Below are 27,969 nucleotides of genomic sequence, written 5' to 3' on the forward strand. Positions count from 1 at the left end.
TAAACAGGATTATTGGAGTGTCACAATATATTCAGTATATTTTAATTTTCATTGGTCATGTAAACAACTCATTTGTCTTTTTGGAATTTGTGAAAAAAATATTGTGCGAGTAAATGTGGTTCTTATGTCCAATCTACTTTTTTATATCTGAGATGTTAAAACTGCAGTCTCTGTGAGCAACGAATTGGCTCCATATAGATGTATTTATTTGGTGTATTTTTATTTTGATGTTACAACAAGAACTTGTGTATTCTGTTGTAACATCATGTATTCTGGAGGATTCTGTTGGGTTTCTGTAAATTTGATTTGATTTTGATTTGACAAAGCACTTTGTGACTGTCTGTGAAAAATGCTCTATAAATAAAATGTACTTACTTACTTATTAGCTCCAAATAATAGCAAAAAACACTCACCGCATTGTGTGAATTTTTAGTGCAAGAGAAAACACAATGGACTACATAAGAAGTAGTTTCTTCAAATTATATTACTCTCAACATGCTTCTTTCTTTAGCTCATATGAAGGAGCAGCTGAAAAAGTTTTTGTATTAAATGTATTTTTCATTGCGTCTTTTCTCTTAATTAAACGTAACATAATTGGCAGCTTCAAGTAGCGTCTGTCCATTCATTGTCATCTGTGTAGTCCTTCAGTTTGACGATAGGTTGCTTAGTAACTACTGATAAACTATTATTTGAGACCCTTGAGAGAAGTGAAGGAATTAAATGAACGGTGAAGTGGTCCTCCAGTCCAAGCTGTTGTTCTGTTCTGGTCCTCTTATCTTTTGTGTCATGAGCTTTTAACTGTAAATCAGGGTTGTGAGATGAGTAAAGGAGGAAAAATCTGGAGTTTAGTAAGAACAGTGAGGCAATGGCAGGAGATTTTCTGAAGGAATTTAGACAGTAGAAGGGTGAATTAAAAGTTTTTGAACAGGTAACAATAAATTACTTTTGGATGAACAAAAATGAGTGAAAAATAGAGGAAAATATCAGTAACTCGATGACCAGTGTCAATACGCATTTGTGAATGGTAATTACATTAGGTTTTTGGCCTGTATAAGTTAATGTTCAGCCTATTCCTTTAGTTTTATTGTTATAAGAGTGGGCTGTTAGTGATGAAAACTTATAATTTTACCTATTCAGCACAGTTCCATTCATGTTTATTATTCTTTTTTCCCCTTTCCACAAGCAAAACATTGCTCTCTCACATAAAAACAAACATGACTTGCAGTTTGTTTGTTTTTTATGTTTAAGCATTTTTATTTTGAGCACATGACAGGAATGTTGAATTATGTGGCATTTTACTTTTTTTTTCTGAATTCTTAGACACTGTATGAATTTAGGCTATTTTTGCAAAACCCATAGTAACCACAAAACCTTACAAACCATTGTTGTTGAACTCTTCAAATTCATGTCTGTCTTTTTTTGTGTGCGGTTTGTTATAAAGTTTTGTCATAATCCACATACACAGCAGTATCCAAGTGTGTCAAGTGTGGAAATGTTTTCTGAACATACCACATACTCATGCAGGTTTAACAAAAGGAAAATGTTCTCCAAATGTTGTAATGCTTCTCAAACAACAGAAATTTAATATTAGATTGACTTGCATGCATAGTGTGATGTTACTAAATTGCATTTAAAAAAAAAAAAAATAGAATTGATATATATATGTCCATGCTGTTTGCCATATTTTGTAAATGTTTTGACTACAAGTGTCAATGGTTTCAGAGGAACCACCTCAAGAATAACTGTTAATGTTGGAGCTGACGACAACTTTTGCTTTTGTTTTGTTTGTTAAATGGATAAAAAAAATACTGATGTTTTATTTTGTCTTATTCAATCAGAGATTGTTGAGTGAATGTTAGCTGTTATCTGGAGCATCTGGGGTGTGTTCAAGTGTAAATTTTAACAGGAGATGAGAGGTAATACTTTAATGTCAGTTTGTTTCACAGAAATATTTAGTCCAGAGGGAGTGAGTCCTGGCTTTCATATGTTGCAAAACATAATGCGTTTAATTTTAGTCAACAAAAAGGAATTGGGGTAGAGGAAAAACAGTCTTCTGGATCCTTGGACTAGCTTTTTATAGTGATATCGTACTGAAAACAGTTAACAGCTGTGACCTCAGAACCTTCAGACCAGTGGTTCCCAACCTATTTTGGCTCGTGACCCCGTTTTAACATCACAAATTTCTGGCAACCCCAAACATTCTAAACAGAGATTTTTTTTTTGCTAAAATGTGTTTGTTTTTGATCATGTAATAGTTTGCTATACTAAGTTGGAAATAAACATTAATTTTAGATTACATTTAGTTTATATAATGTATATTATTGTGGAGGGAGGCAGAAAAGCCAGGTGTAGATTACTGCACAAAGTGAGAATTTTATTTTCCTTGGTCAGGATATGTACAGTCATTCCAGCTTGGATTTACAAGGCTGACAATTAATACTGAACAAACAATAACTCAAACTATGAATTATGAAAGAGCTGCAGCATCTGAAACCGACCACAATGAACATTTGACAGATAAACAGTACCACAGTGCTTCAGTTTCAGCTTCACAGTTTGTCATGTCTTTTTTGTGCTGGGATTGTCTCTCTCAACTCACCATATATATATATATATATATATATATATATATATATATATATATATATATATATATATATACCCCCAAGGTTAAAAAACACTGCTTAGTAGTAATTGAATAGCTAAGTAATTGAACACATTTGGACAAATATGAATCAGCCTCAACATGTGTAATGAAATCATATAAATGAAAATACGAAGTCTGCTAATGCAACAATATTTACCTTCCCAACCTAGACAAACTAAAGCATGTATGAAGTCTTTATAGGAGGAAGAAGCTGAAGGGAGGAGATGTTGGGGAGACAAAAGAGAGTCAGCAGCATTGAACACTTTAGATACACTCTCTTTGAAAGCTATTGATACTTTCAGTATTTACGTTTGCTGACCCAAAATGGTTGACGTCTTTGACTCCATGTCAGTGTCAGCCAGCTGCCTGCTACTGGATCCGTTATGAAAAATAAACATCATATACCACCCAGACCAGGAAGTGTTTAGACTGGGAGAAACATGAGTAGTCCTGAAAAGTGAACCAACGCCATGTTTCAATCAGTTGGACTTTATTTACATAGCACATTTGCACAGACTGACCACTACAGAAACAGGAGAACATCTGGACTATAGCTACACTTTGGTTTAATACTAAGCAGCTAATTGTTGGAGGTTTTAGACCCAGCAGTATTAAACAAAGCGGATGGTTTGAAAATATACAAAATACAAGCGAAGAATGGAAACAGAAAAGTGTTTAAAATAAGATTCTAGCGTCATTATGTAAAAGGATATGTTTGATCATCACAGTCTGTGGCTCAGACAGAGGCAGGTAAATGGTTTTGTCCGGATGTGTCCTGTCAAATAAACAGACACGAAGAGAAGGGAGACATTGCTACCTGAATTCACTAAAATAACAAACATAGACTTCAGTTTCAGACCGCACCAATAATTATGTGTCACTCTATACCTTGCTCTTATTACCAGGAAAACACCATGGAGGAGGTAGCCTTGAGATGTACTGTAGGTAAAGTGTTAAGTAATTATATATTGTTTTGGAAAAGTGACGTCACTGATGTGAGGTTGGTCAGCTTTTTAGGTATCATTATTATTACTTGCTTAAAATACCAAATCTGTCATGCTCTAGTTGCATTTACTAACTCCAGTAAAACATAATGTGGTGAATTTTTCTCAACATTTTACAAGGTCAACTTTCTCCTTTTGCACAATTTGTCTTTAGATTTTCCTTCATGTGGCACAACTTTTCACATTACATCTTGCACACTGTTTTAGATGTGCCATCTAAAACATCCAAAATAATGCATGTACATTAATAACACACATAAATAGACTAAACACAAGTCAACAAAGAAAACTTTTTCATTTTCTGGAAGTAGCACAGTAGGGCTGCATGACATTGGAAAATAAACTGACATTGCAATTTTTTTAACCCTGCGATATATATTGCGATATGAAAAAATACTCAGGAGGATATAATAGCTGTGTGGTGCCGACATAAATGCTCAACCAGATTAGTTGTGTTGCCTCTCATTGTGGCTACACAGAAAACATGTTTCAATATCATCCTTCTTGTAGTTGAAATAATTCCAGATAACTGATGTTGCTTTTTTTTTGGCACCAAGTCTTCATTTTCAGTGATTTTCTCTTGTTCATTGCTTATGACCTCTGCCAAGGAGGTTATGTTTTTGTCAGCGTTGGTTTGTCTGTTTGTCTGTCTGTGTGCAAGATAACTCAAAAAGTTATAGACGGATTTGAATGAAAATTTCAGGAAATGTTGATACTGGCACAAGGAACAAATGATTACATTTTGGTGATCAGGGGGGTGGGGGGTGGGGGCGGGGCCCACTGATCTGCCTTGGCGGAGGTCTGCGCTCTCCGAGTGCTTATTTAGCTTACCAGCCGACAGGCTATTGTCGTCATGTAGCGTCCGTCGGCGTCGGCGTCTGTCGTCCGTTACAAAACTTTCAGTCGTCATCTTCTCCGAAACTACAATTACAATTGACTTCAAACTTGGTATACAGCTTCTTTATGATGATGTCAACAAAAGTTAGTGAAATTATTTGGATCCGGATCTGATTCTGGATTTGGTGCGACTTTGAAAAATTTCCCCATTATAAGACATAGGAAGTGGATCGATGCAATAACTCAGTAAATATAAATGATATCAAGTGTAAATTTCTACAGTCTAGCCCTGATGGGGAGATGACCAAAACATAATGTCCACATGCTGATCAGGATCTTCTTCTGGATCCAGGAACTTACAGAAAATTTAACATGGGCTCTTATGAGGAAAAAATTTCAATCGTCTTCTTCTCCAAAACTACAGTTCTGATTGACTTCAAACTTGGTATACAGCTTCTTTATGATGATGTCAACACAAGGTATTGAAATTGTTTCGATCTGGATTTGATTCTGGATTTGGTGCGACTTTGAAAAATTTTCCCATTATAACAGATTGGAAGTGGATTGATCCAATAAATCAGTAAGTATCAATGATATCAGGTTGGAATTTGAATTTTTTACAGATTTGATTGGAATATGACCAAAACACGGGCTATTTCTGTAATAGAATAAATACACAGAACTAGGTGATAATAAATGGCATCTGGATACATTCCCCAAAGCTTTTAATTTGGCCGGTAAGCTACAGGGCCATTGGTCCTATTTTTTAGTTTTTCAATCTTGTTACCAGTGACCCACTCTAGGTGCAGGGGTGTGGTCTTCTTCAGCAAACTGATTAAGAACAATTGTGACTGGTGGATTGCTGTGCGTAGTGTGTGTCAGGTACCCAGGACGAAATTAGATGAGAACACGTTGAGTTCGTTTGCCTCCTACATTGCAGAACCTGCGATGTGACTATTGCACACACGTATATTACGATGATGATACTCAAACGATATATTGTGCAGCTCTATAGCACAGGGTTATTTCATCAGATGGATCTTTTAATAAAGGCATAGAAGGCACAAAAGAAAGGTTAAGATACAGTGCCATCCGTTATGTTTTCAGATTCCCGCTGTTTTGGGGGGGAAATACAGAGGTAGTGGCTGTATTTGCAATATCCAGAGTACATTGTATCTCATGTTGTGTTGAAACAGAATGTAAATAAATTGGCATGAGTATAAAAAGCATTCCCTTTCTTAACATTTAGGTATTTTATGAACTACATGCAGCACATTTCTTTATTTGCGAGTTTGATGTCTATTTGCATGTGTTTTCTGAAGTTTCAGTTGTCTTAAGGTCTGTCTAATACCAGAGCTAACCTTTCACAATTGTTCCGATGGGAATCATCCACAAAGACAGCCTCTCGTGTAAACAGAAAATCTTCTTCTCCTCACAGGCCACAGTGTCAGAACCACTGTGGTTTGGTTTTGATCATCCAGCCCTGCTTTCATGTAAAGGCTGAATGCATGAGCTGTGAGATGCTCTGTTCCCGCTGGCCCTCTGTAAGTGTTAGCAGGTGCTAACTGGTACAATGTGTTGCAGCTTTCCTGCAGAGTTCAGTGACACTGCTGACTCTCAAAAACCACAGACACCAGTCACTGCATTACTTATTCAAACACACTGATGAACACACTGTCTTCTTCAGGGCGGTATTCATTTGTGGTGCTTTAACAAAAGATACTCTGTTAAAACATGTTAAGCAGTTGTTATTCCAAAGAGAATGTTCACATGCTTGCACATAAATCTTTGCATGTCTCTCACAGTTTTTTCCTTTTTGCTTGCCCAGTGTATTTTTGGATGTATTCATGGTGTATCTCTATGAGAAAGTCTGGTCATCGTTCACTTGGTTCCCATTATATTTGAAATACAGTACATCGAGAGCTGCACAGATTTTGGAACAAATATTCACTGGTACTCAAGAACAAACAAAATACATTTTGGTGTTCAAAGTTTTTGATGTTCGTTAAGTCTCATTAAACTTAAAAAAAATCGAATTCTAACTGTACATTATTAGTAAACGAGAGAACTGCATGGTTGGATATGATTTACTTTGTGGTTTATGTTTGTATTTTTACACAGAGAAAAATGTCACGATTTTATATGTTATTTGTGCAAAAACCTTACATGTCCTCATGTGACATCAAACAGTTCCATGAAATGGCATCAAGCGTTTCAGAAAGATAAAAACCTTAATTTGAATGTCTTGCAACAGCAGCAATAGGGGATGTCAAATGCAGAAACAGTTACCAGGGGTACTGCAAGTATCAATCAACCAATATTAGTCAATATTAATGAGCTTCAATCACACAGAAACAAATTTTTTGGAGCACTGGTCTACCAGCAAAATGCTTCCAGAATAATAAAAAAAATTAATCTTTATCAAATTCAGATCACTAATAAAGAAAAAAAAACATAAAAAAAATGCTAGTTTGCTATACAATAAAATGCTCCCTGTGCATTAGAATATACTCAGTTTACAGATTACTTCTAGCTCAGGTGGTAGAGTGGGTCGTCCAATAACCGAAGGGTTTGCGGTTCAAATCGCGCTCTATTCTAGTCAGTCCATTGTGTCCTTGGGCAAGACACTTCACCCTCCTTGCCTCCAGTGCCACTCACACTGGTGTATGAATGCGTATGAATGTTTGGTGGTGGTCGGAGGGTCCGTAGGTGCGAACTGGCAGCCACGCTTCCATCAGTCTGCCCCAGGGCAACTGTGGATACATATGTAGTTTACCACCACCAGAGGGAGAATGTGAGAGCGAATGAATAATGGATCAATAATGTAAAGCGCTTTTGGTGTCTTGAAAAGCGCTATATAAAATCCAATCCATTATTATTATTATTATTATTATTATTATTATTATTATTATTATTATTATTATTATTGTTATTATTATTAGTGTAAGATGTATTATGAGATGTAACCTTCTATATAAATGTACATAAATAAACATATGTAATAACACTTTTTCATATGTCTTGAAAATATCAGTACTTTGGTCATTTTTCCCAGTTGATCTTATGTATAAGTATGTAAGATTTAGCACATTTTATCTCTGAGGCAGATGATTAAAAATCTATATATAAATTGTACGCCAGCGTGGTCATTCCCCAAAGCCAGTGGATTCCACTTCATGCCTTTCAAGACTCCAGAAAAAATGTAATAAAAAAAATGTCAGCTAAACAAGATGATGAAATTCTAATAATGGAAGGAGAGGCTTTAGACGTGAATGCCTCTTCTGTATACATTTATTCATACTGCAGTTATTTAGGTTCATCATATTTGAAACATTCTGCTAATACAAAACACATTCACAGCTAATTCTTTCTGGATCTGAAAAGTTGACTCCTGATAAAACACATCTCTGAAAAAAACCCTTAAGTTCATGAATCACTGGCTGATTATTTACAGTATGAATCTTACTTTACTTTTAAAACGTCAACTTTTGAGATGAGCTCCGATATGGTTTCTTTTGCTGTCAGCTCTGTCAGTGATGCTGCCAGACTTTCTGTCAGCAGAATACCAGATGTTTTCAGTGTGACGTGAGAAACATCTCCGAGCTGAGACACACCAGGTTATTCTCCGACACACACTCCCTACCAGTGAAGAGGCCTGTGTGCGAATTTGTGCAAAGGAAAAAAAAAAAGGGGGGGGGTTTGGAGAATGTGTATGTAATGTATGTAAACCGTCTAAAGGCGTTGCTGGTGTGTTAAAATGTGTTTGGCATTTTAGGGGCTGTTATTATCAGAAATACTGTAAATGACACAGGGCAGACTCAGTGACAGGTGAGGAATCCCATCAGGTTTTATCTAATCATTTTCTGTGCGTCTGTAAGTGATAACACACATCGTCGTCTCCTCCCTCTCAGCAGGGCGAGGTCCCTGTCGCTCATGTTTTAATGTGAAGCTCCAGAAAGTATTCTACATGTCAGAGAAGCTCAAAAAATATTCTTTCCATGCAAACACAACTATGTAAGCATGAATGAAGGTTTTGGGTTTCTAATGGAAGTTTTAAACACAGTGAAAGGGTGAGGGTTTACTTTAAAACACTTAATCTGATGGTGGTGTTTTACATTGTACTGAACCAAATTGTAAGTTAACTGTAAATAAAGTGCTGTTACTGATTGGAAATAGTGGAATGAAGTTCAATTAATGCATGATAGAAGATTGACTCAACCAATTCCACTTGAATATTATTCTCACTGGCTTAGGCTAGTGGCAAAATAATGGAAATCTCCACAAAAAGATCAGTTTGTACACTGGAATTTATGTATAATGTAAGGCAGGGGTGTCACTCATTTTCTTACAGGGACCACATTCAGCCCAATTTAATCTGCACTGGGCTGGACCAGTAAAATAATAACACGATAGCCAATAAATAATGACAACTCCAAATTGTTTTAGTGCAAAAAAAAAAGACATTCAATTATGCCAATATTTACATTTACAAACTATCCAAACTAAAAGGATGTGAATAACCTGAAAAAAATGAAATTTGTTAAGAAATGTAAGTACAATTTTATCAATATTATGCCTCGATTTATCATTTATACATATGCATTATAGGTCAGATCTACAAAGGCACAAAACATTTAGTAACAGGCAGAATATTGCTAAAATTGCACTTAATTCTCTTTAGACATTTCAGGTTGTTCATATTTGTTCAGGTTATTCACATTTTTTTTGTTAAAGGATAGTTTGTAAAAGTAAATCTTTTCATAATTTAATGTTTTTTGCACTAAATCAAAGAGAAAAAAAAATTGGTGTTGTCATTATTTATAGGTTATTATGATATTATTTTTGAGTTTGATGCACTAATTTGCACTTTGCAAATTCATCCCACGGACTGGATTGGAACCTTTGGCGGGCCGGTTTTGGCCCCCAGGCTGCATGTTTGACACCTGTGATGTAAGGTATCAGTGATGTAAAGGGTGTGTAGGTAGGTGTAAATGCAGAAATGTCAAATTAAATGAAAGGTAAGTTAAAATTCAGTTGTTACTTTTCTTTTTTGGTTTTGGAAAAGTATTTATGCTGCAACACTCACAAGGACTTAGCAGTTCAGAAAATGGATGGATGGAAATCTCTTTATCGGGATTAATCTCTTTAAATGTACTGTCTCATTTTTGAGGGGGTCCCAACAGACACCACCAATCACAACTAAAGAACAGAAAAAGAAAAAAAAAAATCAGAGCAAACAAGCATATTTTTCTTAATACAAGGAATGGCAAACTAGATTTTGTTAATGCAAGGGTGCTTAATGGAAAACAGACATTATTACCACTATTTGTCCGCCTGTCAGGATTAGACAAGGTTAACATTGTCATGAAACTTGGTAGAAGCACACAGGGCATTAGAACAGGACGAACCCATTACAGTTTGGAGCAGATCCAGCTAAAAGGGGGCAGATCCTGTTTTTTGTTTTTTTTTTCACTTTTTCAAACATTGCAAAATAGGGTATTTGATTGAATTACAGGCCATCTTGGAGGTATGCACTCTCAGTACATAAACATTTTTGAAATATATGATAAAGGTTTGGGACAGAAGTTTTTCTTGTACAGATGTGACTGGATTCACAGGTGTTTCCCTCCAAGGTAGAACAATGAACAGAGTCAGTGGCTGGAAGCAGATGTGAGTGAGGATTTCTAACGTGGTTGGTTGTGTGCATGTCTGTGTGCGTGTGTGTGTGTGTGTGTGTGTGCGTGCGTGCGTGCGTGTGTGAGGGTGGGAGATAATCAGAGACTTGGAGGGAAGATGAAGAAGGAGATAATTAGTACAAGACTGATGATTTCTACCATCTGATCTATAAAACACACACTCACAGAAGGCATGCAAACTGATGACAGACAAGGAAAGAAAGAAAAGAAAGAAAGAAAGAAAGAAAGAAAGAAAGAAAGAAAGAAAGAAAGAAAGAAAGAAAGAAGGAAAAGAGAGAAGGAAAGAAAAAAAGGGAAACCGGGAGGAAGAAAGAAAGAAAGAAAGAAAGAAAGAAAGAAAGAAAGAAAGAAAGAAAGAAAGAAGAAAGAAAGAAAGAAAGAAAGAAAGAAAGAAAGAAAATAAGAGAAGGAAAGAAGAGAAGGAAAGAAAAAAAGGGAAACCAGGAGGAAGGAAGGAAGGAAGGAAGGAAGAAAGAAAGAAAGAAAGAAAGAAAGAAAGAAAGAAAGAAAGAAAGGAAAACCGGGAGGAAGGAAGGAAGGAAGGAAGAAAGAAAGGAAGGCAGGAAGAAAGAAAGAAAGAAAGAAAGAAAGAAAGAAAGGATGGATGGATGGATAGATGGACAGAAAAAAAGGAAAACCGGGCGAAAGAAAGAAAGAAAGAAAGAAAGAAAGAAAGAAAGAAAGAAAGAAAGAAAGAAAGAAAGAAAGAAAGAAAGAAAGAAAAAAAGGATGGATGGATGGATGGACAGAAAAAAAGGAAAACCGGGAGAAAGAAAGAAAGAAAGAAAGAAAGAAAGAAAGAAAGAAAGGATGGATGGATGGATGGAAGGACAGAAAAAAGGAAAACCGGGAGGAAGGAAGGAAGGAAGGAAGAAAGAAAGAAAGAAAGAAAGAAAGAAAGAAGAAAGAAAAGAAAGAAAGAAAGAAAGAAAGGGAAACTGGGAGGAAGGAAGAAAGAAAGAAAGAAAGAAAGAAAGAAAGAAAGGGAAACTGGGAGGAAGGAAGAAAGAAAGAAAGAAAGAAAGAAAGAAAGAAAGAAAGAAAGAAAGAAAGAAAGAAAGAAAGAAAGAAAGAAAGGATGGATGGATGGATGGATGGATGGACAGAAAAAAAGGAAAACCGGGAGAAAGAAAGAAAGAAAGAAAGGATGGATGGATGGAAGGACAGAAAAAAAGGAAAACCGGGAGGAAGGAAGGAAGGAAGAAAGAAAGAAAGAAAGAAAGAAAGAAAGAAAGAAAGAAAGAAAGAAAGAAAGCTTTCTAATGATGCGTGCAGGCTCATGTTCTGCCACAGGACACATGGTGTGATATAATCCAAAAGTTCACAGTAGATTTTTCAGCTGTTTTTATGAGCAGCCATCACCAGCAGCTGACACTAGATGAGTTTTACCACATTAAAGCCACAGTACAAACCAGGGGGGACACGCTATTATGAAAACCAAAATGTTCTGTCACAGACTACATTCTCCAGAGGCTGAAAACAGAAACAAGACGAGGCACAACTCTCATATCCACAGACACGTAAATTACAATATGATGAATGTTTCTTTTGGAAGTTTTTCACCCAGTGAAAGTTGACACAAATACTGTCAACTTTCCAGATTAAATAACTTTAAAAACTGAGAAAACCTGACAAAAATCAGTAGAGTAAAACACACTAGTTTCAGTGTGAGGGCATTCATTGACATAATGCATTCCCTAACCCTAACTTGAACATTTTAATGAAGCAAATCCACTTTTAATTACAACCCTGATTGCAAGTAATCAGTGTTCATCACTGGGAACAATCTATCACACACTCACAGATGTCCGACTAACTCCTCATCCTTCTACTCTCACATACAGTCAAAAGACAGGCTTCTTATTGGTTTCTGTCACTATGTTTCTCACTTCCTCTGTGCATTACTGTAACAGACACACACACACACGTATATGCATGAGTGTGCTGTACAGGTGTTCGGCATGCACCCAGCTCTCCCTGAGCCTTTGTTCCCCTGAAATGTTGAACAAGTGTTTGCGATTATCCAAAGTACTCTCTGTCGTCTTACACACAACTCTTAAACACTAACACACAGTCACAGACACACTTTTCAGCTCATATGGAAACACATCCACGCTTAGTTTAGCTTCAGTCCTCTAAGAGGTGAGTGGAAATGATCCTGTTGATTAGATTAAGACGAAGCAAGAAAAAAAAAATCAGTCACCCAAAAAACCTGTATAGAACATACATTATAGGGATGAAAATACTGGGATGCATTGCAACTACAGTTTATAGGACTTTCTATTTCCACTGATGGGAAATATTATCATGCTAATATTTACATGAGTTGTCAATAATTATTGTAGTAAATCTAAAATCAATATTTCTTTTTATTTTAGGGGCTGGTTTTTGTTCTTGAGTGTGAGTTGAAGAAACCAGATGGGTGCTTCTGTGAAACTTGGTTCATTTTGGTACCTGGCACTTTTTAGACCCAATATTAAAAGAGAAATTTAGACATATTTCCCCACAGGATGTACCTAATGATGACCTCAGATAATTGCAAAAAAATTCTACTCTTGCTCTGGGTCATCCCAAAAAAACGGGACATGAAAAGTTACCTTAATGTCAGTGCATTTGATCTGGAAAACATGGCGTCAGATGGTCTTATATACAGTTATAAATAAAGACACTGTGTTAAATGTGATGATCCTAGTGGTTTTTCTAATCCAGGCATGTGGGTTTTTCATGAGTCGGCAGTCTCATTCCAGGTTTTTTGTGTAAGCCATCGTGTCCACTTGCATTACATGCAGAACCTGCCCATTTAAACACATATGAATTGCGAGTGATTTTACAACAGTGCTCATTGTTGTGAAACACTCTGCCTTACATAATTAGTTTGATTCCCAAAATGTACCTGTGAGAGAATTAAAAGATATTAAAAAAAAATAGTAGCGCGTAATTTTCATGTCCTTTTTACTGTGTGACATATGGATTTTTGTATAAAAATAATAAAAAAAATGTGTTTTTTCTGAAACATAGTTTCTCTTTTGTCTCAGTAAATATTTATTTTTAAAATAGACCCAAAGTGCTTCCAAACTTGCTTCATAACATTAGTCTACATGTGGTTTGAATTTTTAGCCTCTCTGTCCTGTTTTTAGGGACCAGTTTCATAGAAGCACCCAGATGGTTACAAGTGGTTAAAACTGATTATTTATGCTCATAACAGGACAAATATTTCAGAAATATACAGGTAGAACTTTAAAAGCAATGATAAAAATAATTCAACTCCAAACAAACTCTTAAGAACTTTTTAAGCATTTAAATGAGTGTAAACATGTGTAACCCTCAAAGATGAAATAAGATATTCATTGCAATATTTATAACAACATGAAATAATGATATTTATCATTTCCTTGTCTGCAGTGAAACACCAGAATTCAATGTGTCCCAATAGTTTTTTCCTTAAAGTACAATTTAATACGTATGCATTCTGTGGTTTGTAAAATGTGAGAAAGATGGTTAAAAAAAACCCAAACATGTGTTATATAGAACTTTTTATAATGTCAATTAATGAAAATAATCCAGCTGTTCTTACAAAACAAATGATAAGCTGCATATTTGACCTTATGCTGTAAGAATATACAGAAAATAAATCAAACTTTTTGGCCAAAATGTATGATGTATGCAGTATCTGCAAAAGGCACATATTTCTAATCACTAATCCTATGTTTTCTTTTTCACTTAAGTGTTTGCTTATGTTAGGATTGACTTTTACCGACACTTCATTGCTTCTCTTTGGACAAATAAAGCTTATTCATTCAGCCCACATGCAGCAGCCGCTGCTAAATGATCTTCAATCAACTCTGTCATTACAGCTGTTCAGCTCCCATCAGCACAAGTCATCACTCACACCTCGATACTATGCACACCTATTTTCACTCGGAGGAAGGAACGGGATTGTGATGGTTTTATTTGTACAAAAATAAAGCATGGAAATTACATTTTAAAGCCTATTTGGCTCCAACTACCATCAAACGTAAACGCAAAGAGGATGAAGGAATGAAGGGTGATACAGCGGATCAGTTTATTTAACTCAAATACATAAACGGGCACCAGCAACCAAAAGAATCTACTGATATAAAATGTTTAGCAACTTTTAAACCACTAATTCTATGAATACATTTTAATAATTTGGGTAAAATGCAGTTATTCAGCTTTTCAGTGACATGAGGCATGACCTCGGCTTAAGAGTTTGGTTTAGACCAGATCTGAATGTACAGTGTCATGAGATAACTTTTGTTAAGATTTGGCACTATTCGAATAAAACTTGATTTAATTTAATTTAATTTAATTTGATTTGTAGTGAATATGGAAACACATTAATCTTCTACAATATTTATTCACCAGTAAAACCCATGTAGTTTCACAAATGTCAGTGGTTGTAGACGTTTGTTTCTATGTATATTTACCTCCGCCAAGGAGGTTATGTTTTTGCCAGGGTTTGTTTGTTTGTCTGTCCGTTAGTGTGCAACATAACTCAAAAAGTTATGGACAGATTTTGATGAAATTTTCAGGGTTTGTTGGAAATGAGATAAGGAAGAAATGATTAAATTTTGGTGGTGATCGGGGGTGGGGGGGCCCACGGGGGGGCGCAGACCAGAAAATTTAATCAAAATCTGTCCATAACTTTTTGAGTTATGTTGCACACTAACGGACAGACAAACAAACAAACCCTGGCAAAAACATAACCTCCTTGGCGTGGGGGGGCCCACGGGGGGGGCCACTGATCAGCCTTGGTGGAGGTCTGCGCTCTCCGAGTGCTTCTAGTTAATGATATATTATGCTGAAAAAAATATTTTTCTTCAGTTTTGATATAATAACCTTTGAAATAACTCTGAGCTGTTATGAACATCTACACAATCAGTAAATTAAATAAAAGGAAATGCCAATGTTTTTTTTACTAAAAAAAAGCCACATGCAAAGGATAATATTATAAGAAATGGTGATAAATCACTTAGTAAAGGTTCAATGAAGGTAAAAAATCATTTGGAAGTCACCACAAAATAGATGTTTGCCTTTAGTGGTTAACTAGTAAAATTGTGTGTGACCACATTCTGACTTTTTACCTGTAATCTCATCATTTTATATACATGACTCCAAAATCTGGGCACAAACACTCGTCTGCATATAGAAGATGTGGCTGAATCAAGGTGTTACTGAGGTCATGACCTGCTGCCTTTGACCTTCATCAACATCAGCTTCGTGACTGAAAAGAAAAGCACCATGTAGTTATTTTGTTGAATTGCATCCAGATTCACTGAAGCTTCAACAATGAAACGATCAAATAATCATCACATGGTTAATGACACTGACTGCACATGTGCTTTAATGCTCTGTAAATTCTTCGCTCCAAGCCATCATTTAATCATTTGAACCCGATGAGGAAAGTTTTATATTTTTACGTGTTTTAATGCATTTTATAACGACCGTATGACTTGAAAATTGTGGGAGGCTATGCAAGTTTATCAGGAAAACTAATGGAAACCTTCATGGTGAAAATGACAGATCTGAACATACAATGGCTCTGTGTGACGTAAAGCATTTGGTTCTTTCTCCTCTTCACTATTTCATGTCATATTTTCCACCGCGTCCCCCTCAGGGAGAGTGCTTTGAGATATCTCCTGCTAAGTTTTCTTTCATCATGCGCTCTATTTCCCATCGTTGGTTCATGTGATGGATGGGATCTATAGGACTCAGAGAGGCAGAGCCAAGTACAGCAGGTCCATAAAATGAAATCCTCCTTTCTTTATTGTCTCCAACACCACTCAGGATTTGGACCAATACCATAAAGTCAATCTGTGCTGAAACTGTTGGGTCTTTGTTTTAATAATACAAAGCTTATTTTTGGAAAAGTATTATTAGAATTTGCTCTGTGGACACTTTTTTGAGGTTTTGCAGAAAGTTTTCTTCAACACAAACTTATATTGACTGAATACTTGCATAAAAATCTACTTGCATACAGTCACTTATTAGCTTACCGGCTGACAGGCTGTAAGCATTGTCGTCATGCGGCGTCTGTCGGCGTCTGTCGTCTGTCGTCTGTTACAAAAATTTCAATCGTTCTTCTCTGAAACTACATCTCCCCTACCCCCATTGTTTTTTGTTTTTTGTTTTTTTTCACATCTGCTGTCTGCCTAATGTTCATGCTGTCCCCCAATTCCCTTCAAATCCATGAAAAAATGGGGAAGCAAAATTTACAATATTTTGAGGCAGGGATTGAAAGACAGTGTATGACCAATTAGTTTATTGAAAGTCATGAGAATTTATTTGCCACAAGAAAATTTACATAATAGAAAATGTTTTTATTCTATGTGTCCTCCTTTCTCAGTAACTGCCTTCACACGCTTCCTGAAACTTGTGCAAGTGTTCCTCAAATATTCAGGTGACAACTTCTCCCATTCTTCTTTAATAGTATCTTCCAGACTTTCTCGTAATTGTTTTGCTCATAGTCATTCTCTTCTTTACATTATAAACAGTCTTTATGGACACTCCAACTATTTTTGAAATCTCCTTTGGTGTGACGAGTGCATTCAGCAAATCACACACTCTTTGACGTTTGCTTTCCTGATTACTCATATGGGCAAAAGTTTCTGAAAAGGTATGGATAATAGTGTTAGGTATGATTATGACATCAATATATGTTTGGTTTCAAAACAATTGACGTAGTGCCTGCTGAGAAAAAACAACTAAATGTTCATTGTAAATTTTGCTTCCCCACCCTGTATATCATCAGTCTCTCTGTCTAACTGTTCAGGAGCTGCAGTTTGTCTTCTTGTTTTGTGAGTATTGTTGTGGAAATTTTTGCTCTGCTCCTGTTGAATAATGAAATAAAGACTTCTGCCGGCCGACAACATTTTATTTCTTTGCAAAGACAGGTCAGTTCTGCACATGAGCAGCGATTATGAAGAAAAGACAAAGAGCTTCTCACAAAATCTGACTTTTATAGGGTGAATCCATTTGCAAATGACACCTCCAGTCTCTTCAAAGGGCCTTTTGATTGAGTGATGAGCCCCAGGTTTTAACACACAGTCACTTTTTTTTTACCTTCCAAGAAAATTAACACACACAGTAGGAGGGTTTGGGGAAAGGTACAGGAAAGTTCTCAGGCAGTTGGGGGGTATTCGGGAACAGAGAAGGGAACAGAGAAGGGAATTAGATAAATAAGTTAAAATTCCATTACAGTATCTAGTATTTCATATGTAGAGAACTGTATGCACAAAGACAATTCAATGTGCTTTACATATGTACTTAAAGTGCTTGAAGTGTTTAAGCAATAAAAGATCAGGATATTAAACCATGTAATTAGAATAGAATACAAGATAGACCACACAATGATAGAAAAGTACACTGTAAAAAAAATGACTGTAGAATTAACACCAAAAAGTTGTAAAATTGCAACCTAAAAAAACTGTAAGTGACAAAACAATGCAAAGTTGTTTATTTGAAAAGATTTTTGGGTTAACGATCAAATTAAATATAGCTGTAGTTTTTACAGGAAGAGTATGTGAACAAAACCAGATTTGGATGTAGAAATGATGTATTTCTATTGTTTGTAGAGCATAAAACTGTAAATTGAAAAACAATGCGGTGCCGTTTAAATTGCAAGACCATAATGTTGAAATAACGGCATCTTTGCTTTTTTTTTTTTTTTTTTTTTTTAATAAAGAAGTTATAAAAAAGTAAACATTTAACGATTTAACATTTCAAACTTGTGAATTTGGTTGGTAGAGTTGGTAGAGTGGCTCGTCCAATAACCAAAGGGTTGGTGGTTGAAATCCTGGCTCCAACTATCCATATGTCCAAGTGTCCATGGAATACACTGAAGCCTAAATTGCTCCCAGTTGGACCTGGTGGTTTTGGAAAGTGCTTTGGACACTATGAAGGTGGAGAAAATGTGCTAAATAAGTGCAGTCCATTTACCATTTAAATCTACATGTTTATAATGTTAAATCTACGTGTTACTCCGTAAATATGTTTACAGTTGGATGTATTTTTTACAGTATTGTTTTGGCAACCACAGCTGCCAGTTTTTTTCCCTTAAAAACAACTGGATTTTTTTTACAGTGTATAAAATAGTTTCTTTTTTCTAATTCCTAAAAATCTATTAAAATATTGAAAAGAAGATATAGTCCTCCATATTTACATAGCAATAAGAATTAATTCAGACTTTTAGTGTGATAAGAAAAGAGTGTAAGTCATAGAGCTCATTCATAGGCACAGGAAGAGGGTAGTTTTCAACTATGATATTAAAAATGTCTATATTTCAGGTAAATCTAAACTCTACTGGTAGTTTGCTCCATTTGTTTGCAGCATTACAGCTAAATGGTGTTTCTCCATGTTTAGTCTGGACCCGGGGCTTGACCAGCTGGGACCCAAAGTCCAGTATTTGTAGATGAATGAATGAATGAAGTTATGTTTATTTGATTTACATTTAAAGGATAGTATTAGTGTAACCATTGTGTGTAAACCGACTGTATTCAGCAGATTTTTAAGTGAATGTCAGAGCTTTGCAGGTTTGCCCACTCTATCAGACATAAACCTCACATTTACATTTACATTTATGCATTTGGCAGACGCTTTTTTCCAAAGCGACTTACAGGGGAAAAATCAAAAATGAAAGAAAAATGCAAGAATAGATTAAAAACATAAAAACAGCTGTACAATTAAAACAGTGTCGTACAGAAGAATAAACAGCAAGATAACAGACTAAAATAGAAGAATAAATTAAAAAGGCATAAAAGCAGCTGTACGCTTAAAACAGTGAAATAAAAATATCAAGTTAAACCAACAGAATAGACATGATAATACATTTAAAATGGAATGTTTGAAAGTGCTAGGACAGGAGGTGCTCTCTGAAAAGCTGGGTCTTCAAGAGCTTCTTGAAGACAGGCAGGGACGCCCCATAAGTAAGGAGCCTATTTATTTTTCTGCTTGTTTGACTATTTAATGTAAACTTTTCCAGTCATAAACCTCATTTTTATGTCTTTCTGACTTGGCGAGGAGTCTGTGTAGATACAGTTTTAGGGCAGCTGATCATTAACTTTCACAGATGCTTTTACCTCATTGTGGCTTTTCCTACTTTTTCTGGCTGCAAGACTGTTTTTTTAATCTAATAGATTTTCTTTGTAATGCTAAGGATTTACATTGATTTATCACCATGATTTATAACTTTTTAATAGGGGGGCTGTGAGACTCTTTTAGACTAAGTTGTACAAATAAACTTAAAGTAGATATACCTCTGCTGTGGATTTTTTCTCCTCTGTATTTTCCACGGCTGCTTAGCGAGCAGAAACTCTGGTGTCAAGCTTGATGAAAGCAGTGTGATTGTCAAAGCGGTGATTTATTTCTTCTTAAATGCGTTTTGGTGGTGGTGAAGTGTAACAAATGTGCCGTGCTGCATTCAAAGCCACGGCTTGTCGTCTTTCGAGCCACCAGGACACACAGCAGTGTCTCTGTGTACATAAGTTCGTACTCTGCATCCACTGTGGGGTCTTTTCCTCTCAGTCTGGACGTCGGCGCTCTCATGGAGTTTCATGGTTAATTTCCTCCACTCATTCAGGTGATTATTTGCAGCGCGGGCAGGTCAACACGGCTGACTTACAGAGGCAGGTTACAGGCAGGAAAACTTAGAGAATTTCAAGGTTAATTAGCCGTTTGTTACTCAAGTTAACATTTACAGCTGGAGCTCATAAAATGTCCAACCACAAACCGGAATGAGTGTGTGTTATTGAAACATAAGAGATTTTCAGATGAAATGCACTGACCTGTTTTTGTATCCAAGCTGTTTTTATGAAAGTATGTTCAGCTGAAGAAATATCCCATATGCATGATTGAATTAACCTCATTGTGATGATTGTTTGCATTGTTAGTTAATGTACCGATCTTATCTTATCAATGAGCCAATTCATTATTCAGTTTATAAAGTATTTAGAAATTTCAGGACCCAGCATTCTTAAGCATGTTTTCAATATTTTGTCCAACAGTCTCGCTCAAATGTACAAGTATTCAGATTTTTATCACATAACACAAAAAAAAAATGTAGGGATATTTTACTTAACCCTATAACGCCAAACGCATCATATTTGATACATGAGTTTTGAAGCCCTCTACATGATTAGTGCGATATTTTTTTCTTGAAAAACCTGATGTATGCAATAAAATATATTGAAATACATGGATAATCCACCAGGGGGGAGGAATTCGTTCACCAGTGGCCTTTCCAGTGACACTACAAGATTGTCATTAATGAGGAAGGAGGCAGAACTTTTGAAAAGGAATTACCAATTTGTTAGACATGTTTGCGTTGTATTATGTTTTTGTTTGGTCAAAAATAATAATATTTGAGCATTGGGACCTAATGTGTCAAATATGATACAAACTGAAACTCATACATGGAAATTGATATTTTAAAAAAACATTTCTTTGGTTGTTCAGAAAGACCAATAAAGACTCCACTTTCAAAGAACTGGAATTTTCTGTCAATGTTTTAATGGTTCAGGCTTTACAGGGTTAAAACTGATAATTGGAACTTTACATTCCTGATCATATCCATATATTCTGCTTGTGTTTTAAATTAATCCTATTCTGGAAAAGGGTATTCAGTGCCATTATAAGAGGTTTTCCATCAGAATATCCCCTATCTTACATATTCTATTCACTGCAGCTCTGACATGTCTTAACTGATCTTAACTGATGACTGGAACCAGATCCCCACACAAAAACTGTTGCCCATAAAGTTGGAATAAAATATTTTTTCGTTATCTCATGCAGTGATTGTGACAATGTGATTTATTTTTGATAGATAAAGTGTAACTGGGATAATCATGGCATCAGGTCAAAGGTGATTACTGATGTGTATAAATAGGAATAAAAAGAGGAATGTGTCTGAAAACAAAGTTATTTCAACTTTGTGGGCTGGATCCAAAAATTAATGGAAAATTAATCAAATGGTGCAGATTACTTACATACTAAGACTCCAAAAACCTACTTTCATTAAGTGTTGGAGTCCTGACCCCGGTGAATTATTCCACCTGTTACACAGAGGAGAGGAGAATTAATCATATACCCCAGAGTCAACCACCATTTTTCTTTTAAAAAATGTTATTAACGTATTTATCTGCTTATTTTTTAGTGACTCTATACATTCAAATGTGTGTTTGTATCTTACTTATTTGTCTATGCCACTGAAAGGACTCTTTTTCTAGCATCTGCATTTACCTTATTGTATTTTCCTAAGAGTCAGAAGTGTATTTTTTATTTATACCTTGATATATATAACTTTGATCACGTATAGTATAAATATAGGTCATCCACCACTGGAAAAAAGAAAAAGAAAATAATATTATGGCTGGTTTGGGATGACTCAATAAAAAATAAATAAAAAATAAATAAATAAAGTACAGCTGAGAAAGTGATCGAGTCAGAAAATATCAAACATTTTCCTAAAGCTACAAGTATATATGATGCATTTTTGTAGTGTGTTAATATTATTGGACTATAGATCATTTGAGTTGTAATATAATGCAGAATGAAGCTACTTTTTTCGCTCCTCAGTCCAGTTCATCATTCATAGCTGTTGGAGTCCAGGCTGACAGTGTTACAGAGTAAACAGTGTGGCCGCCCGGCTGCAGGGCACAGGCGGCGTTTCAGGGTTAATTTGCTCTGCTTGTTCAGGTCGTTTTCTGCCTGCTTTAGCACCGACTCCCCAGAGAGGCCACAGGCAAAGGCCCCGCAGCCTGGATGATGAACTGCTGCTGCTTTGTGTGTGAAAAAATGAAAGTGAATAAAATGCTTTGTTCCTTTTATTTGCAGACCTGAAGAACGGTTTGGCGGTTTTCTGGGAGGGCGGGGTCAGCGGTGGCTATCAGGCGCTGCTGCTAGATGAAGATCAAGGCTGGTTATTGGTGGGAGGAAAAGACCACATCTACCTGCTAAAGCCTGACAGTTTGGACCTGCCCACTCGTATGGTGAGACATTAAAAACACACCACTAATGATCTGTAATGTTTGTTGCATCTTAAGTCAACCTGAATTAAATAATAAAGACTGAATTGCATAAGTTATTGTTGTAAAATAAACTGTTTTCACTAAGTTTTGGACATTTCTTATTCAGATCTACTGGCCTGCAGCTAAAGAACATGTGGAGCACTGCATGCTGGCAGGGAAAGGTCTGGAAGTAAGTGTCTTTTACTGAATTTATATTGAAGTAAACAAAGAAACGAATCAAAAATCAGGCAACATTTTTACTGCTACTGTGCAAAATACACTTGCACTTTCTGTGTAGCACATGATCTGTGTTTGTCTCCTAAAGGTAGCAGAAGTACATGTTCTTCCTTCAAGTAGAAGTAAAGATATTTGTTTAAAACACAGGTGTCAAACATGCAGCCCAGGGGCCAAATCCAGCCCACCAGAGGGTCCAATCTGGCCCGTGGGATGAATTTGTGAAATCCAAAAATTACACTGGAGATATTAACAATCAGTGGTGTCAAAATCATTTTAATTCAGGTTCCACATACAGACACATACAGTCCAATTAGATTTCAAGTGGGTCAGAACCAGTAAAATATTATCATAATAACCTATAAATAATCACAAGCCCAAATTTTCTCTTCGTTTTTTCGGTGTAAAAAAAAGTTCAATTACATCAAAATGTTTACATTACCAAACTATACGTTTACAAAAAACATGAATAACCTGAGCAAATATGAACAAATGGAAATCTTTTAAGAAAAGTAAAAGCAATTTTACCAATATTCTGCCTGCTACTAAATGTTTTGTGCAATTGTAATGTACATGTGTAAATGATAAACTGATAAATCGAGTCAGAATACTGTTAAAATTGCACTTGTTTTTCTTAAGACAATTCAAGTTGTTCATGTTTTTCAGATTTTTAAGAAAACGTTGTGGATGTAAACCTGATCACAATATAGTTTTACTTTTTTCCCTGTTATTATTTTAGTGGTCCGGCCCACTTGAGATGAAATTGGGCTGAATGTGGCCCCTGAACTGAAATGAGTTTAACACCCCTGGTTTATAAGAATAGTAGAATTTGAAGTACTGATTCAAGTTGTTCAATCAAATAAAAGCTCTTAAATGTATAAATCACTCCCATTCTCCATAACCTCCACTGGCTACCAGTCCCCTTCAGAATTAATTATGAGACCGCCCTCATCACCTTCAAGTGCCTCCATAAAAACGCCCCCGACTACCTCAAGGACCTTCTCACCCCTCACACTTCCACCCGTGGTCTCCGGCCCCACAGCTCCAACCTCCTCCTCCCCCCCCTGAACTAAACTTCGGACCATGGTAGACCAGGCCTTCTCCTCTGCCCCCAGTATCGGGAACTCCCTCCCTGACCACCTCAGAGCTCCTCAGTCACTGGACTCCTTCAAATAGAGGCTAAAAACATTCCTGTTTAGACAGGCTTTTTATAGGCCACCATGATGCTCTGTTTTATTTACTTAAGTATTTTATTCCTGACATAGTATTCTATTTTCTATTGGACTGTCTTCTTTCTGTAGCACTTTGAGATTCTGTTGAATGAAAAGTGCTTTATTATTATTATTATTATTATTATTATTATTATTATTATTATTGTTATTATTAAATGCATGTCTTCATTTCTGTTGCTTCTTTCTGTGCAAATTTAACTGTACTTCACATCATCCATGTTCATATTAGTTCTCCTGGTCTCAGACTCTCCAATCCAATCCAATCCAACTTTATTTGTAAAGCACTTTAAAACAACCACAGTGGACCAAAGTGTTGTACAGAAGAATAAATAAAGACCAAAATAATACAATAAAATACAAGAATATGTTAAAAGACATAAAACAACTGTACAAAAAAAAAGAACATTTTGGTCGCCCAGCTCTGATTAAATACTCTGATTAAATAAATGACACCTTTACAATACTAATTGAAGATCAATAGATATTTGTGCGCATTTGTATGCAGTAAAAGTAAAAAATTCTTCATAAAAGAGAAATATTCAAGATAAGTATAGACACTTGAAAAATCCTCTTAACCCTTAAAGACCTAGAACTATTTTTGTGGTGATGTTCAAGTGAATTTTTCTCAGCATTTAACCTTTTCCTCCTCAATTTATTATGATATCCTCTGCATTTGGCATTTTTCAATAAAGATGTGTTTTTTTTTCTATTTTTAATTTGTCATGTTCATGATCATGTAAGCAAAAGTTATTGTATCATGACAGAGAAACCTGAAGAAAAGTGACTTTTTCAGCAAAATATATAATTTACTGAATATAAAAATAAGCATCTATTTATCAAATTATATGAGTTTTACTGGGGAATCAGTGTTACTGATGATGACAGTCTTTCCATGTTCATTATGGATCCTCTGAGTGTCCAAATACAACATGACTGATGCCACTGAAAAACTGAAGAATTGCGTTTTACCAGAATTATTTCAATGTACTGATAGGATTAGTGGTTGAAAAGTGAAACATTTTACATCAGTAGATTTTTTTGGCTCCAGCAGCTGTTTAAAGTCTTTGAGGGTTAAATATAATAAAAAGCATCTTTATTCCTTCAGGTTTTCTCCAATAAAACATCTGGCGGTAAATGTCTTTCTTATGTTCCTCAGGTGTAATATCGAACTAAGAAAATTCAGAGTGTGTTGAGTTTTTGCCAATGTTTGGTTTTAATATATTTTATTGTACTTTTTCATTTTCAGACAGAATGTGCCAACTTCGTGCGGCTTTTGCAGCCGTTCAACAAGACCCACATTTATGCCTGTGGAACCGGTGCTTTCCACCCACAGTGTAATTACCTGCACTTGGGCCTGAACACAGAGGTAAAGACCATTTACTATTGTAGTATTTTCATTTATCTTGGTAGTTCTTCTCGGTTCAACTGGACTGGCTTAACTCTTTTTTGAGCTAAACCAGTCCAGCTGAGCCGAGAAAAACTACCAAGAAGAATGATGACCTGGGTAAATGAGAACCTGGACAGATATTCTCATTAACATAAATCTCTAGATTTTAATCAGTATATTACAGCTGAAAAGTGCAACAAATGTAAAACCAAAGGTATACCATCATAATTAAAGAGAAACAATCATTTGTTTTACATTTCTATGCCCTTATTATTGCTTGGTAATGTATTTTCTTCTCATTCCTGAGAAAAAATAGTGTCCAAATATATAGATTGTAACATAACCCCATGTATTTCCAGCACATCTTTACTTTTGACTTATGTCACTGTATTCAGACAACTTTAAAACACAGTCCGAGCCAAAGTTTTAAATATATAGCCTAATGCTAATAGGAGGCTTATTCTCTGTTATCAGTATATTTTGTTAAATGTGTATTTTTTCAATGAAAGTAATTTACTATTAGTGAAGGTTTCTGTTCTATTCACTAATGTCAGACTAATTTTGGATAATTTAGTGTACATAAACTCTTGTACACTTGTGTACTATATGCTAATGCTAATGCTAGGTAATGTGTGTGTATTGGGAAAGATAAATACAGAGACAGAATTTCCCTACTGCCTCATTTACATATCCATATCACAAGAGTAAAAACATATTCAAGGGATCTTTGCAAAAAGTGTTTATTTATGCACAGTCTAACCAAAAAAAGTCTTCTGCTGGATTTAACCAACACAAATAGTTCAGATTCTTTCATTGGATGATTACTGCAGTGATTCATATGTTTCAGCTGCGACAGTTCTTTAACCTTAACTGATGAACTGAGCATCTTCTGATTTCTCAAACAACCATTAGTTTGATAGAGTATGAAGACTGAACTGTGTTTCAATGGAAAGAAGTTATATGGTCTAATGAGTCTAGATTGACCTATGGTGAGAAGAGAGGTGAATAAAGTGATTACCCATCATGTCTAGTGCCTGCAGTACAAGCCTCTGGGGGCAGTGTTATGATATGGGGTTGTTTCCATTAGCCAGATCAATATTCAGCAATGTTATGTGAAATAGAAATGATGGAAATAAACTGTAAAGATGCCACACTGCAGCTGCGGTTCAACAAAATATTAGTGTGTTTTTTTGTCCAGGCTGTGTATATATCACTCAAAACAGTCTGTGTCATCATCAAGGTTTTCTACTTCCTCCTAAACATCCAGTATCAGTCAGGCCGTAGTTTATAGCCTCTTCACAGATCTACTATTTTGTATTGATAATTGACAATTTTATGATAAATCAATGACTGTGGACGTTGACATCGGTTTCCCATTTGCTCTCCTGTCATTCCGTGTCTTTGTGTGGTCTGTCTATCTGGCTTTTCCTCTCCCACAGGAGCCGTTGTTCATGTTGTCTCACACACTGGAGTCTGGCAGAGGAAAATGTCCCTTCAGCCCCAAAGAGCCTTTCACTGCAAGACTGACTGGTGGGTCTCATCCACTCCACACATAACACACTGTGTCCACCCACACGTGTGCTCAAACCTAAAGGCCAGAGTGTGGATATATCAAATCATTTCCTGTCATTCTCTCGCAGCCATATTCATGTTCTGGTGACAGTAATGTTCTGCAGCGTACAATCAAAGCACTGTCCGATTCTTCGCTGCAGATCATCTCTTCAGCTGTGGCCTGTGTGGTCTGTTTGAGTTATTTCACATCCTGACGTCAGATGTTGGCCTATACGACATTAGGGACATAAAATACATCTCCTACTTCTGGATTTGGAGCACAAAGAGACCCCATAAAATAAGACTAAAGTTTTCAAACTAAGTACTATAAATCTTATACTCATGGGTACAGATTTAGAGGTTTTTGGGGTTTTTTTTTTACATTAAACAAGATATCTACTGTTCACCATCACACCAAACAACTGCTGGACCCTAACTAATGAGGATATTGTGGTTTTAGTTTTATTTTACAACTGAATAATTAATAAGTGATATGTATAAAATCAATGTGCTCAGTCAGAAGTGGCAAAAAGACATCGAAATGAACAATCATCAAACAAGTTGTAAGAGGCTAAAATGTGAAACAGTATTTATAACATTCCCCTACCAGATAATTTGTAGTGACTGCACTATATGCACTGTTGAAGTTCACGTATTTTTAAGAATTTGGTCTGCAAATCCTCACTGGACTAGTTTTGTCCTTAAAGTAAATGTGGCCAAAAAGGTTGCCATCACCGATCAGCTGTAACATTCTAACCACTGACAGAAAAGTACACTGAAAAATATGACCAGTTGATCTTACTTAATCAAACCGAAACAAAACTGTTTGCACTCAAAAAAGCCAAGTAAACATGATCGTTAGTCTTAAGTTCAGTTTATTTCATATCTACTAGTTCAGCTTATTTAATTTGCTCAAAAATATCAAGTATAATTAAATGGATGTTTCTAAGTGTAAGCAACTTAAATAACTGAATAAAGCTCAACAAAATACTGTAACAGTAACATATACATGTAAGCAGTACATAGGTAATTTTCTGCAGTTAGACAAGAACTGAGGTAGAAAAAGAAGTGAAGGAAATAGGACATTTAAATAGTTTTAATCTAACTGGGAATGGAGCGCTATTTAGTTTTGGATTTTTCTTTTTCACCAGAGGTTCTTATGATAGATGAGAGAGGAAGGCCTTCCTCAAGATAGAGGCCAAAAGATTGATAAAAAGGTTGAGAATAAGTAGGATTTCCAAACTAGAATGAGCAAGGCCACGCTGACTCATGGTGTTTCAAAATGGCCGCTCCAAGAACCGGTGTTCTGGCTGATTCCACCTTCAACCACATTGGTGGAAGAGCGTAAACACACCTGT

General features: G+C 35.9%; 1 protein-coding gene across 2 annotated transcripts in view; it reads left to right on the forward strand.

Moving 5' to 3' along the window:
- The window catches only part of LOC115420093 (semaphorin-3D), a 132,121-nt gene that overhangs the window by 75,198 nt on the left and 28,954 nt on the right, over nt 1-27,969 (forward strand). For both annotated transcript variants that reach the window (XM_030135319.1, XM_030135320.1), the window contains exons 3-6: nt 22,035-22,189; nt 22,335-22,397; nt 24,920-25,039; nt 26,500-26,590. In XM_030135319.1, coding sequence (XP_029991179.1) covers nt 22,035-22,189; nt 22,335-22,397; nt 24,920-25,039; nt 26,500-26,590 — 429 coding nt within the window. The remainder of the gene's footprint in view (nt 1-22,034; nt 22,190-22,334; nt 22,398-24,919; nt 25,040-26,499; nt 26,591-27,969) is intronic.

This window comes from Sphaeramia orbicularis, chromosome 5 (assembly GCF_902148855.1).
Source record: "Sphaeramia orbicularis chromosome 5, fSphaOr1.1, whole genome shotgun sequence".
In the NCBI taxonomy this organism is placed as follows: Eukaryota; Metazoa; Chordata; class Actinopteri; order Kurtiformes; family Apogonidae; genus Sphaeramia; species Sphaeramia orbicularis.